Source organism: Amphiura filiformis, chromosome 2 (genome assembly GCF_039555335.1).
Source record: "Amphiura filiformis chromosome 2, Afil_fr2py, whole genome shotgun sequence".
NCBI classification, from domain to species: domain Eukaryota; kingdom Metazoa; phylum Echinodermata; class Ophiuroidea; order Amphilepidida; family Amphiuridae; genus Amphiura; species Amphiura filiformis.
Genome location: NC_092629.1, coordinates 72,191,244 through 72,206,435, shown reverse-complemented (window position 1 = coordinate 72,206,435; position 15,192 = coordinate 72,191,244). Strand labels below are relative to the sequence as shown.

Below are 15,192 nucleotides of genomic sequence, written 5' to 3'. Positions count from 1 at the left end.
TAGGATTAGGCCTCAGTTCAGGATTAAGGTTAAGGTTTAGGTTAAGGGTAGGCTATGGGTAAGGGTTAGCCTTAAGGTTAGGGTTCGGGTTCGGGTTAGGCTTAGGGTTATGGTCAGGTTTAAGTTTAGCATTAGGGTTAGGGTTAAGGTTTGGGTTACGGTTAGGGTAAGGGTTAGGCGCCAGAACAACTCCTAAGAACCTATGGTTAGGTAGGGTAAGGCTTGGGGTTAGGGTAAATGTTAGGGTTAGGCTTAAGGTTGGTCTGAACCCTGGAATTATGGAAACTTTCGGGCCTCATAACTTTTAAATTGTTGGTCTAAAGTATATAAAAGTATACTTATTTAGATTTGCAAAGACTTGATAGGTTCATCTGTGAGGTCAAATTTTGGCCAAAATGGCACTTTTGGCCCAAAATCCCAAAAATAATGGTTTTTGGCCCACTTCTTTTCCGTGCATCGTAACAAAAAAATCTTGGACCATTTTTTTTTTTTAATTTTTAAAAACTAGATCAAAATATCTAGGATATGTTTTTTCATTTTTTTAAATTTTGACCAATTTCACCAAAAATATTTGAAATTTGGGCCAAAATCGGGCTTTTTTATAATTTTTTTGAAAAATCAGCATTTTTTGACCATTTTTGGCGCAAATTTCTCAAAGTTGATTGAAATTCAAAAAAATGAAAAAACAGGTCCTACATATTTTTCTACTTTAAAAAAAATTGGCCCAAGAATTTTTTTGTTACAATGCACGAAAAAGAAGTGGGCCAAAAACCGTTATTTTTGGGATTTGGGGCCAAAAGTGCCATTTTGGCCCAACTTTAATAATTTCATAATTCCAGGGTTCAGACCAACCTTAAGTTTAGGATTAGAGTTAGGGTGAAGGTTTGGGCTCGGGTAACGGTAAGGGTTGGTGTTAGACGCCGAAACAACTCCAAAGAACCTAGGGTTAGGGTAAGGATTAGGTTACGGTTAATGTTAATGTTAGGGAATGGGTTCTGGTCAGGGTTAGGGTTAGGGTTAGACGACGGAAGAACGCCTACGAACCTACGGCTAGGGCAATGCTTCGGTTTAGGATTAGAGTTAGGTTTAGGCTTAGGTTTAGGGTTAAGCGTAGGTTTAGGGTTAGGGTTAATGTTAGGACTAGGGTTCAAGTTAGGGTCGTGGTTAGGGTAAGGGTTTGGGTTTGATGCCGGAAAAACTTCTAAGAACCTTAAATTGATTGCCTTATAATAGGTGCTATAGGCACAATTATACCCGATGGTGCCACCGTTAGGCTTGGGCTAGGGTTAGGGTTAGGATTAGGGTTAGGTTAGGGTTCAGGTTCGGGTAAGGATTAGGCTTAGGTTTAGGATTAGGGATAGGGTATGCGTTAGGATTAAGGTTAGGGTAAAAGGTTAGGTTTAGGTTAAGGGTTAGGATTAGGGATAGGGTATGGGTAGGGGTTAGGGTTAGCCTTAAGGTTAGGGTTCGGGTTAGTGTTATGCTTAGGGTTATGGTCAGGCTTAAGTTTAGGATTAGGGTTAGGGTTAAGGTTTGGGTTACGGTTAGGGTAAGGGTTAGGGTTAGACGCCGGAACAATTCCTAAGAACCTATGGTGAGGGTAAGGGTTAGGGTTAGGTTTAAGTTTAGGATTAAGGTTAGGGTGAAGGTTTGGGTTAGGGTTAGGGTTCGGGTAAGGGTTAGTGTTAGACGCCGGAACAACTCCTAAGAACCTAGGGTTAGGGTAAGGATTAGGGTTACGGTTAAGGTTAAGGTTAGGGATCGGGTTCTGGTTAAGGTTAGGGATCGGGTTCTGGTTAGGGTTAGGGTTAGACGATGGAACAACTCCTAAGAACCAAGGGTTATGGTAATGCTTCGGTTTAGGATTAGGGTTAGGTGTAGGCTTAGGATTAGACTTGGGGTTAGGCCTAGGTTAGGGTTAATGTTAAGGTTAGGGTTCGGGTTCGGGTCATGGTTAGGGTAAGGTTTGACACCAGTAGAACTCCTAAGAACCTTAACTGATTGCCTTATAATAGATGCAATAGGCATAATTATACCCGATGGTGTCTACGTTAGGCTTCGGTTAGGATTAGGGTTAGGTTAGGGTTCGGGTAAGGGTTAGGCTTAGGATTGGGTTAGGGTATGTGTTAGGGTTATGGTTATTGGTAGGGTTAGGCTTAAGGGTTAGGTTTAGGTTAATGGTTGGGATTAAGGGAATGGTTGGGATTAAAGGATTAGGGTTAGGCGTAGGCTTAGGGTTAGGCTTAGGGGTTAGGTTTAGGTTAGGGTTAATGTTAGGGCTGGGGTTCGGGTTAGGGTCATTGTTAGGGTAAGGGTTTGGGTTTGACGCCAGAAGACCTCCTAATAACTTTAACTGATTGCCTTATAATAGGTGCTATAGGCACAATTATACCCGATGGTGCTTGGGTTAGGGTTAGGATTAGGGTTAGGTTCGGGTAAGGCTTATGCTAAGGCTTAGGGTTAGGGTATGCGTTAGGGTTGTGGTTATTGTTAGGGTTTGGCTTAATTTTGGGGATTAGGATTAGGGTAAGGGTTAGGGTTAAGGTTAGGTTTCGGATCAGGGTTAGGCTTAGTGTTATGGTTCAGCTTAGGGTTAGGCGTAGGGTTATGGTTATTATTAGGTTAGGCTTAAGTTTAGGGTTAGTGTTAAGGGTTAGGTTTAGGGTTAAGTATTAGGGATGGGTTTAGGATAAGGGATAGGGCTAGGGTATGTGTAAGGGTTAGGGTTGGGCTTAAGGTTGGGGTTAGGCTTAGGGTTAGACTTAACTTTAGGATTAGAGTTAGGGTTAGGGTTAGACCCCGGAACAACTCCTAAGAACCTAGGGTTAGGTAAGGCTTAGGGTTAATGTTAGGCTTAGGGTTATCGGTTATGGGGGTCTCCCCATCAGTCCGAAACACCGTCAGTCCGAACCACCGTCAGTCCGAATGGAATAACTATAGAATGCCCTGCTCAGGGTGCCTAACCCTAACCCTAATCTAACCTAAGCCTAATCTCAACCCTAACCCTAACCCTAACCCTGTGTGTTGGGAGGTGAGATGGGTATTCTATAGCTATGCCGTCCGAATATGGGGGTTAGGTTTAGGGTTAGTGTTAGGATTAGTAATCCTAAAAATAAGTACTGACGGTTGTTCGGATTGACGGTGTTTCGGACTGACGGGTGTACCCTGGTTATGGTTAGGGTTAGGCTTAGGGTTCGGGCCCGGGTTAGGGTTAGACGCCTAAATAACTCTTAAGAACCCAGGGTTAGGGCAAGGGTTAGGGTTATGTTTCGGTTTAGAATTAGGGTTAGGGTTAGGCTTCGTGTTAGTTTAGGATTAGGTTTAGGGTTAGGGTTAGGGATAGGCTTAGGCTTAAGTTCAGGATTAGGGTTAGGTTTAAGGTTAGGGGTTAGGTTCGGGTCATGGTTAGGGTTAGGCACCGGAACAACTCCTAAGAACCTACGGTTAGGGTACTGCTTAGGGTTATTATTAGGGTTCGGTTTAGGATTAGGGGTTTAGGATTAGGGTTAGTTTAGGCGTATTGTTAGGTTCACGGTTAGGGTTAGGAGGAGGGTTAAGGTTCGTGTTAGGGTTAGGGTTCGGGTTGGGTCATGGTTAGAGTTAAGGTTTGACGCCGGACTAAGAACATTAACCTGTTCTCAAACCTTGAACTTAATACTGATTGCTAGTGCATTATACAAGGTGCTATAGGCACAATTATACCAGATGGTCCTGAGGACTAAGACGCCGGAACAACTCCTGAAAGCATGTTCTCAAAACTTATCCTTAATATGGATTGCTAGTGCCTTATACTAGGTGCTATAGGATTAAGACGTCGGAACAACTCCTAAGAACCAGTTCTTAAAACTCTGCTAGTTCTTTATGCTAGGTGCTATAGGCACAATTAGACCCGGCGGTCTCGAGGATTAAGACGCTGGAACAACTCCTGGGAACCTGTTCTCAAAACTTACTGATTAGGCTATTAGTGTCTTATACTAGATGCTATAGGCACAATTTGACTCGATGGTCCCGAAGATTAAGACACCTGAATAACTCCTAAGAACCTGTTCTCAAAATTTACCCGTCATACTGATAGCCAATGCCTTATTAAAGATGCTATATATATGCTAAATTAGAATTAGACCCGATGCTCCTGAAAATTAAGACGCCGGAACAACTCTTAAGAACCAGTTCTCAAAATTTACCCTTAATACTGATTGCTAGTGCCTTATACTAGGTTCTAGTATTAAGGGCAAGTCAGTTTTGAGAACAGGGTCTTAGGAGTTGTTCCGCCGTCTTAATCCTCGGGCGCAGTTGTTCCGGCGTCTAGCCCTAACCATGACCTGAACCCGAACCCCAACACTAACCTTAACCCTAAACCCTAAGCCGAAGCCTAATCTTAACCCTGGTCCTAAGCCGAACCATAATCCGAACCCAAATCCTAACCCTAACCTTAACGTTAATCCTAACCTAAGCCTAATCCTAACCCTAACCTCAGGGGTCTATCGTCTTAATAATCGCGGGAGCAGATGTTCCGGCGTCTAACCCTAACCCTGACCTGAACCTGAACCCTAATCCTAATCCTAACGCTAATGCTAACCATGACCCTAAACCGAACCATAATCCTAACCCAAATCCTAACTATAACCCTAACTTTAACCCTGAACCTAATCCTAAACCCTAATCCTAACCCTAACATGGGGACCGTCGGATCTAATTTGTGCCTATATCATCTAGTATAAGGCACTAGCAATCAGTATTAGTGGGTTGTTTTGGGAACAGGTTCTATGTTCAGCGTTTTAATCATCGGGAGCATCGGGTTTAATGTTCATGTTTTTTAAGATTCGGACTGATGACGTGCTTTTCAGATTCGGACTAACGACGTGTTTTTCAGATCGGACTGATGACGTGTTTTTCAGATTCGGACTGACGACGTGCTTTTCAGATTCGGACTGACGACGTGCTTTTCAGATTCGGACAGACGACGTGTTTTTCAGACTGAGGACGTTTCGGACTGAAGATGTTTCGGACTGATGCGGGCACCCCAGTATTATGATATATAAATAAAAAAGCAAAAAAAAAAACAAAATACTTAAGCAGTAGAGCCATTTAGACCATGGTGAATAAACTAAACAATTTTTAAAGAAAATAGTGAGTCAGAGAGAAAAACAGCCTAATGCCTTGAACCAAGGCTAAAAGTAGGTTGCCTGACGTTTACTTTCAGGATCTAGATCTTTTGTGCACAAATCCATGTATTCTTCCCCGATGTGACTACACGATGCGTGTATGGTTTGGAAACAAAATAGTGGGGATTATGTTGTCAGTAATAAACACCTCAACAGAAGAAAGTTCTTACTGTTTGAGTGGTCATAAAATAAAATTATTTTTAACACAATAAAGTAAACCAAATTATGATCAAATGCAATTGGTTACGTTTGCCAAAAAAGAAGTAAATATCGTATATGATCAACTTGGAAATCTCGAAGGCGTTACTAAAAGACTTATAGGTAACTTAAGTAAAAAATGAGTTACTAAAATGCCTGATTTTAAAAAATCTCCAAAACTGGGGGAACCTCCCCCACCCATCCCTGCAAGCTCATAACAGCTGGTTGATCATCGAGACTTTACATTCGCCAACGTGCAGTGACTTTTTTCTCTTAAAATAGCCCCTGATACCTGTATTACTGTCTGTATAAAAATGAAACTTCAAACACATTTTTCTTGCATTATGACTTTTAACAGCTTAATGTTCAACACAATTGAGCTTGGTGATATTTTGTACATTAAATTAATGAATCCTCAGCGTTAGCACAAATACCCATATCCCTGCTCCCATCCATAGTTGCAAAGTGGGTGACGACTGTCTTTATCAGAGTTTGAGGCTGAGTTTCACGTTACAAAATTACTTAATGTATGTTAGATTGCTGTTATAGTAAAGAAACGCATCAATTGAAGAAACGAGTCATCGTGACTTACTTCGGCACTTGACCCGGATGTGTCCAACTTCTCTCATTGCAATTGATGAGATCAACGTTGATTTCGTCTGCCCTACATGGAGTGTATTTAATGATCGAATGATCAGAGAAGTAAATCTGGACACAGTCATTGAATATCGTTCCATCTATCCACGGTCACCAACAAGCCGTGACGTTGATCAGAGTTCAAAAGACTTCTGTTTCAACATGGCTGCCAAATTAGGTCAGGAATTCACCGTAGTAACTAGTGATCAACCAATCTGTGACATATATAGCTCCGGGGGCACTCCAACTTTGGAGGTGACGCGTATGTAGGGCTGTACTTAAGACCCCTTTTCCAGCATCGCTGTCACCCAACACCCAAAGACCCCATATTTTTTTTACGAACACATGCTGGCTCCGCGCTCTGTCACCCTAAGACCCCTATTTTTCCATTTGATCTGTCACCCAAAGACCCTTACAAGTTCAATTTGAACAGCAACTTTCAATTATCACTGATTTTGTTACTTATTTTGAAAAAATAAAGAAATGTGAAGCCATTTAGAACTAGAAATTCGATTTTCGAGGTTTTTGTGGCGCTGTTTTGGTTCTCACCCAAAGATTCCATTTAAAAAAAAGGTCATGTTCTCTTAATGACCCCATATTTTTTACATTTGCTCTCACCGAATGCCAAAATCATGCTCTCACCCAATGACCCCATATTTTTTACATGTTGCTCTCACCGAATGCCCCTTAGTGCGAAAGCGCCAGCCCTACACCTATATCCATTTCAAATTGAAGTGCCCCCCGGGATATAGCTCTTGCGCTGCAGAAGAAGAAGCCGGAGAGTAACAAGAAACTGATTCTTCGTATGGAAAGCTATATTGGTAGAATCGAAAACATGTTTAAGAGGAACCGCTAATAAAATAATGGCAGGGAAAAACTAATACTTAATGCTACGGGCACACCATTTAGTTGCAGATGTTATGTTTGAATTATACTAGGAATCATTTGAGCAGTGGCTTTAGGATGAAGGAAAGGATGTTGAGTGCCTTTCTGGCATATCCCTCCATATACAAGAACTTATGGCAGCATTGAAAGCAGAGGACGCACACAAGGCCAATGAGGTATTCATGCAGGCAGATGAACCACTGAAGGCTGTAACTGCTTTGATGGAAGAAGTGCACATCGCCTACGTGTCTTCTTTGGCTGATGTACATATAATTGGTAGGGATCCTCAACCAGTACATATGGCTCGCGGTCAGGATGTTGGGAAGCCCATCTGCAAGAATCTAGGAATATGCTTCCGTATCTGGTAGCTACAGGACATTACAATATGTGGTATACCTTCCACACTATTTGGAAGTCATAGAGTCGCTGTCAGTTATAGCTCCAGAAGTTTATACTGCCTTCAAAGGTGGTAAATTCACAGTACATCAGACCAGCAAAAAATTCAATGGGGTGGAGTGACATGGCATTAGAATAGCCCTACAATGGTTGTGATGTATAGACTCGCCTATTCCTCGGCATAAGCCAGCAGCAAGCTGCGATGGTAAAATACCTTATAGTAGCTCCTAGACTAAGCGCCATATATGGAGATGTCAAAAGGATGGTGCACTTGGACAAGATAAACAACAAACACCACGAAGATACTCCAAAGATGGCTATAGAACACATCAATGCAACAACTGAAATGACAAATGTCATATTAACCAAGATGGTAAGCCCATTCGTTTACACTGGTCAAGTTCTGATTTTTTTTTCAAATGCCAAGTTGTTCGCATTACTAACAAGAGGAACCCCATCACTGGTTCATACATCATCCATAACCATACCCTGGAAGAAGTGACCTCAGCGAAATACCTGGGAGTACACATTTGACTCCACGTTGACCGTCAACGCCCATGTGAACACAGTGTTTAAGAAAGCAAACTCCACCAACGCCTTCCTGTGTCGTAACTTCCGTCAATGCAGTCGCAAGATCAAGTGATGCTGACAAGATCGAGATGGTGCAAAGAAGAGGTACCCTGTTCGTCACTGGTATTTACGACCAAACCAGCAGTGTCACCGCCAAGTTCAAAGTTCTGCAGTGGCCCACATTGGAGAGCAGACGCACTCAAAGCCGACTCGCTATGATGTATCGGATTGGCTACAACCTTGTTGACATCAACTGACGTGATCACCTAACCGATTCATCATCCAAGACCAGAGGGCACGGATCCCGATTCACTTTGCCGTACTGCAGCACCCAGGTATATGCCTCATCCTTCTTCCCCTGCACATGCAGAGATTGGAACAACCTGGCATTCGATCCTGCTCACCTAGCTTCCCTCAACGCATTCAAGACTGCGTTGCTGGGGCCCAACCACCTAGCCTGCACCAGAGGCCTGGGTACATATTTGCACCAAGATAAGGTTGCGTCACAAACTTGTTCCACGCTTGTGCGCTTCCGCAGTGCGAATTATCTTCATCCAGATGAAGCAGCACTTTTCCAGAAGAAGAAGAAGAACGTATCTACTGGACCATATAAATGTTAGAGAAATGGGTATTAGTGCACTTAAGAAGGCACAGGATACTAGTATGAAACACTGTTAAGAGGCTAAAAAAGAGAGGAAGAGAACTGTTGCTGAACAAGCAGTAGAGAGCATTATCAGTAGAAATTTTGTATTTTGTTGATGGATTGGACGAGAAAGACTAGAAGTCGGTATTCCAGCATGAGTGGACAAGCTATCCAGGTTCTCTTTTTCAGTCGAATGCTGCGTTTGAGCAAGGATTTGTCATGAGAAAGGGAAATAAAGCAGCTTCATAAATGGCATGAAGACATCCATACGAAAAGTGGACTAGATACATTTACCCCTAAAACATGCATTTGCCCAACATATCTTGCGTAGCGCCAGCCAAATTAACGTCAATAAACAAGTCCATCTGTCTGAAACAGATTATCCATATCCAACGCTGTGTGGACGAAAGATTGCTAATGGCAAACTTGTCCCCATAATGATGCTGAAAGACCCCATAAGACATTGTAAATGTGCAAAGAACGGTGTAAAGTGTACTATCGGATGCATGCGCACATCACATCTGCAGAATGAGGATGATGAGTAGTGTCAGATATGACTACAGACAGAATAAGTGGTGAAACAACTGCAACAGAAACTGCAGTTGAGAAAACTAGGTTACAGAAGTAAGATCAACAAATCCTTTCTTATCACGCATGAAATTAAATATATTTATGATATATACATTAGGCCTACCTCAAAGTATACATCAAAAGTTTCAAATTTATGTAGATAAACATTATGCGTACAAGAAAAACAAAGGAAATATACAAGTCTTGTGAAGTTCAAAAGTCATATTAATGCAAGAAAACTGCACTTGAAGTTAAATTTTCATATAGACAGCAATGCATATCAATAGTTTCTGTCGTTCATAATTCGTAAACAAATTGAGTGTGCGGTTCTGACATGTGTTGATATTAAAGGTAACGATGATTGTCATCATATAAAGCAATAAAAACTATTTCGATATTTTTTACATGTGGAGTCATATTTGATGACGTCATCATATTTTGTCCGATAGACGTTATACAAAATATATATTTTGGAATCAAACATGGATTGTCTATTTCTTACTAAGAACATCCAAATGCATATGAAAATAGTTTAAAATATTTAAAAATTGGGTAAAATATATGTTTATCAGAAAAAATAGTCAATATCTATAGCCACGTAAAAGTGAAAAACGTTTATTGAGAAAATCGCAATCAAACATTATATTTAGTACACATGTCAATGGGAAAATAAAATTCTTAACACAATAACTGAATATATTACGGCTTCTAACTTAAAAGAAATGGAAGGAGGTGTATGTAGTGTATCCCTATAGGCAAGAATATTTTTACATAAATTTTGAATTTTTATCCAAAATTTGATGACGTCATCATTATTGCGCAATATCTATATTTTTGCAATCCTGGAGAAAAATACGACCTCTGAATTCATAATCCCGAGGTTCCAGACTATCAATATACATTGGTTTAAAAAAGTTCTTTCAAGGTAACACAACTCATTTTTGTAGGCTTGGGGCTCTGACTAACATGAATTATTGAATCAGTGACGTAAAACTGCGTACACATCGCTATTTATCTCATCTAACGTATGCGTATACGTCCCAGCTTCATGTGAAGCTCCGCTCAATAATACATGTTATACGATCGGTGAGCTAATATACGCATTGTAGGCGCAGAATGAAATAGCAATTTCTTTGTTTATAGAATAATTGATTGAAACCTCTTTGACCTGATAACATTGATATACAAAGGTGCACTTATTTTGTATTTTAATATGACAGCATCCATATTAAAATCACTGGAAACTTTCAATGGATATCAAATATTTTGATCAGATAAACACATCGTTCTGAGTAGACCGTATTATTATAAATTCCATAATAATAATTTTTATTGTCGTTTTTTTTTTCAGGAAACCTTTCAGCTAATCAGCGAGTTTGAAGCAAGGAACCTCGGTTGGACAGGCCAAACATTGGCATTTCATAGCGATTTACCGTACCTTATTAACCACGAATCTGTAAGTATTATTATAATCGGAATTGCCAGTGAAAGTACTGAAGTCAATTATTATAACCAATTCTTATTCAATGGGCGCGTCTTGTAAAGAATTCACGTAATTTGATTGGTTTTCTGGTGTATAATATCTCACAATAGTTGATAGTGATATTAGTCAGGGCGCGCCGCCACGCAACGGGGCAGCACGCTGGTTAACTCCTCAATGATCGCGCGATAATGCGTTCGCGTAATACACGCGCGAGAACTAATAACGCGATTCGGCGGCTTATATGTTCGTGAGGGTTTCGTTCATTTAAAACAACGGGTATGTCCTCACAAAAGTAACTTATTTTTTTCTGAAAAAAAGGCAGTTTTTCTCGCAAAAATTACATTAAAACTGAATAAGAATATCGTAGTGGATACCGGCTGCGCCGGCATCCACTACTCAAAATATTGGCCAGCCCATCCATTATGACACGATATTGGATAGGCAAAGACAAAAATCCTATCATTTATTCTCTAAATAATGCACACGAGGGAAAACATACACTATAGGCCTAGAAATAACTTTAACTGTTTCCTCAGATATTCTGAATAAATATCTCCATTTCCGTCTCTCTCATATAAGCATAATCGGTATTATACAAACCGAGAACCAAATAATCGATAAACCTATGTAAAAAACCGATCTAAACCAAAAATCTTCTTTTTTAAAAATAAATAAATATTTTTTACAAGTTTTAAATATTTTTTCTACCCGTACACAAACTCTAACCCACCCAAAACCTTTCAACATAATTTATATATATATACAAACCCACCCAAGCTCAACTAGCTTAACACCCCTTGCCCCAAACCCCAAAATGGAATTAGAGGTGAATTCATTTCACCCCCAAAATCGGACCTCTATTTAACATGTTTAATAAATGCATGAATATACATGTATATTAATAAAGTTTAATTTACTTTATTTAGCCTCATCTCATCAAAATGACCAATTTTATGGCTAATTATAGGAAGGAGAAACCTTTTACATAATACCTAAAAAATACATTGGAGTGCAAAAGCTTTTTTCTTCTGGGTACGAATTCTTTTCTTATAGTCCAGGAGCAAGATCCCACAGGGGCCTAAATAAGGACTCAGTTCATCCCCACTACATACAAGGTTTGACACCATAGGTAGTTAGTATGGACCCTCTAGATCACTGCTAGGTAGGTAGTGGACTCAAATTGTGGTATCACTTTTTTTTTACAGGTCATTTTATGTATGGACGTATAATCTCATAAATTCACCCAAAATAGGACAAAATTAAGGGGGTAGGGGAAATATAAACTCCAAGAACTCAACTTTTACTCATAATAATGATTTTTTTTTTTTTTGGTATAAATATGTAAGCCTAATTGATTGTTCTAACTGCCTAGTATTATTTGAAAGCAAACCTAGGTTTCATTTGATCATGATTTGAAGTGGCCAGTCTGATACATGCTAGTGAAAATCAGATTTTCACAACAATGCGTAGGGTGGGTGTTTTTAGTGACATTGGCTTCAAATTTTACTATTGTGCCAATTTCTATTTTCAAAATTAATTAAGTTTCCATTTTTTAATTTTTTTTTTTAATATCAAGCATATGTAGGCAAACTTTGATGTTCTGGTTCAAATATTTATGTATGTGCATGTTTGCTTGCATGTTGAATTTTTGTGTTGTGTGGGTTTGGGGGGTGTGTGTGGGTATGTGGGGTGGGTGCGGGGTGTGTATAGGGTTCAGGGTTGGGGTGTTTTACATGTCTTAATATGTCACTCAGCTGAACTATATAATTTCTATTAAGGCAGCTGTGTACTCTCAGACATGCATGTAGTAAAAGTGCCATAACTTTGTAATTATTAACGCAAGACATATAAAAGTATACATTTTTATAAAGGCAAGACATCAATGAATCTTAATATAAATACAGATTTGGTGTAAAACAACAATTATGAAGAAAATCACAAAAAAGTGAGTTTTTGGCAATTTTTGTTCGGTACATCATAACAAAAAACACTCTTTCCAAACATTGTTGTTTTGTTTTTTTCTTAATCTTGAGACACCATTCCAAAAACAGTTTTTTAGTTTTTGATATTGGCCTTATTTTTTGAGATATTGACCATATAAAGGCACCAAAATGAACAAAATGCACAAACCTATTTGCACAAAATGATTCTAAAATCGGAAATAGACCAAAATATAAAAAATGAGAAAACCGTTTCTTAAGTCGATCATGCTTTTTATGATGAGCATAATTGCTTACCTATAGATGCTATATTTATTGAGTTATCGTGTACCTAAATCGTCATTTTACCGAGAAAATGAACATTGAAATAAAGGCCATTGAAGTTTAAAGTGGTCATATTTTGCACTTTGATCGAAGCTCACAGGAGAATGCGACAGTTCTCGTTTTCTACCTTACATTACGTGAACATCGGGTAAATCCACAGCCCTTTGAGAAGTTTGGGCGAAATCTATTCATATCTTGATGTTTAAATCGGGGAAAGAACCGAAAAAATTCACATTTTATCAGCTAAAACGGAGCCATTTGACCGCTAGGTTTTTATGAAATCAGTGCTTCCGCGGTGCTTCCATAAGATGCGCGGCGCATGCAGCTAAGCGTTGCGTATGCGTAGCGTATCTGTGCGTTACACAAATTGCGCGTCTACAAAACGCGATGCGGTGTTGCGCGCGTATACCCCGATGGTACAACAAAGATTTGCTTTCCTTTTAAATGGCGGAAACGAGTGAAATAGTGAAATAAAAACCATAAAATAGAGCAGTTGGAGTTAACAAATCTGGATTTTCTTTCCTTGTATTTATAAAAACATAACAAAGTAAATACATTTCTAAAAAAAAAGCTCAATTTCGAAAGAAACAATGTCTTGAGTACACAGCCGCGTTAACAAAATTTGTTTGGTAAGTTGCCATTCATGTAATATTTTGAATATTTATATGTGTGGGGTGAGATCAATCGCTGTTTGTCAGGAAAATAGACTGAAAATGTAAAAAATAGTTACTTTTCCACATGTAGAAGCTTGTGTAACAATATTAAGGGGTAGGGGAAATATAAACCATCATAACTCAACTTCAACTCATGATAATGAATTCATTTTGGAATTAATATGTAGCTAATTGATTGTTCAAACGTGTTAGTATTATTTTAAAAGCAAAGCAAACATTAATTGTCAGGTAGATAGCCATAAAATTGTGCAGAAAAGGTTACTTTTTCTATGTATAACCATATCAAATATGGCATTATTAAGGGTAGGGGGGAAATAAAAACCACCATAACTCTCAACCTTTACTCATAATTATGAATTCATTTTGGTATCAACATGTAGCTAATTGATTGCTCTAACTTTCCAGTATTATTTTTAACAGAAAAACCATAAGATAGACATAAAAGATGATAAAAATGTTAATTTTCCAATGTGTAACAGCGTAAAAATTTGACAATATTAAAGGTTAGGGACGTACAAACCAATTCATTATAATTCATTCATTTTGGCATTAATATATAGCTATTTGGTTGATGTAATCTTTTAAAGCAAAATAACCATTAATTGTTAGCTGAAAGACATAAAATGTTTAAAAACATGTCAATTTTTCATGTGTAGTACCGTAAAATATGACAATATTAAGGTGTAGGGGACATTCAAATCACCAAAACTCAAGTTTTACTGATGAAAATGAATTCATTTTGGTATCAATATGTAGCTATTTGATAGTTCTAACTTTCTGAAGTATTATTTTAAAAGCAACTAGGCCATTAGTTGCCGGTAGATAGACATAAAATGTATGGAAATGTTAATATTCAATGTCTAACAGCGTAAAATATGACAATATTAAGGGGTAAGGACATACAAATCACCAAAACACAGGTTTCACTGACGAAAATGAATTCCATTTTGTATCAATATGTAGTTATTTGATTGTTCTCATTTTTCAGGCATTATTTTAAAAGCAATTAAACCATTAGTTGTCAGGTAGTTAAACATACAATATGAGAAAAATGTTGCTATTCCATGTCTAACAGCGTAAAATATGACAATATTAAGGGGTAGGGGACATACAAATCACCAAAACTCAAGTTTTATTTAAGAAAATGACGTCGTTTTGCTATCACTATGCACTATTTGATAGTTCTAACTTTCTAGTATTAGTTGTAAAAAAAATTAAGTAATTAGTTGTCTGGTAGATAGACATAAAATGTATGAAAATGTTACTATTCAATGTCTAATAGCGTAAAATATGACAATATTATAGGTAAGGGACATACATATCACCCAAACTCAAGTTTTACTGATGAAAATGAATTCATTTTGGTATCAATATAGCTATTTGATTGTTCTCATTTTCTGGCATTATTTTAAAAGCAATTAAACCATTAGTTGTCAGGTAGTTAAACATACAATATGAGAAAAATGTTGATATTCCATGTCTAACAGCGTAAAATATAACAATGTTAAGGGTAGGGGACATACAAATCACCAAAACTCAAGTTTACTGATGAAAATGAATTCATTTTGGTATCAATATGTAGCTATTTGATAGTTCTAACTTTCTAGTATTATTTTAAAAGCAATTAAGTCATTAGTTGTCTGGTAGATAGACATAAAATGTTTGAAAATGTTACTATTCAATGTCTAACAGCGTAAAATATGACATT

At 38.3% G+C, this 15,192-nt stretch overlaps 1 protein-coding gene across 1 annotated transcript in view; it reads left to right on the top strand.

Moving 5' to 3' along the window:
• LOC140142738 (gamma-butyrobetaine dioxygenase-like) overlaps window positions 1–15,192 on the top strand; it is a 35,387-nt gene that overhangs the window by 11,721 nt on the left and 8,474 nt on the right. Inside the window, exon 2 of the mRNA XM_072164734.1 lies at window positions 10,415–10,519. Coding sequence (XP_072020835.1) covers window positions 10,415–10,519 — 105 coding nt within the window. The remainder of the gene's footprint in view (window positions 1–10,414; window positions 10,520–15,192) is intronic.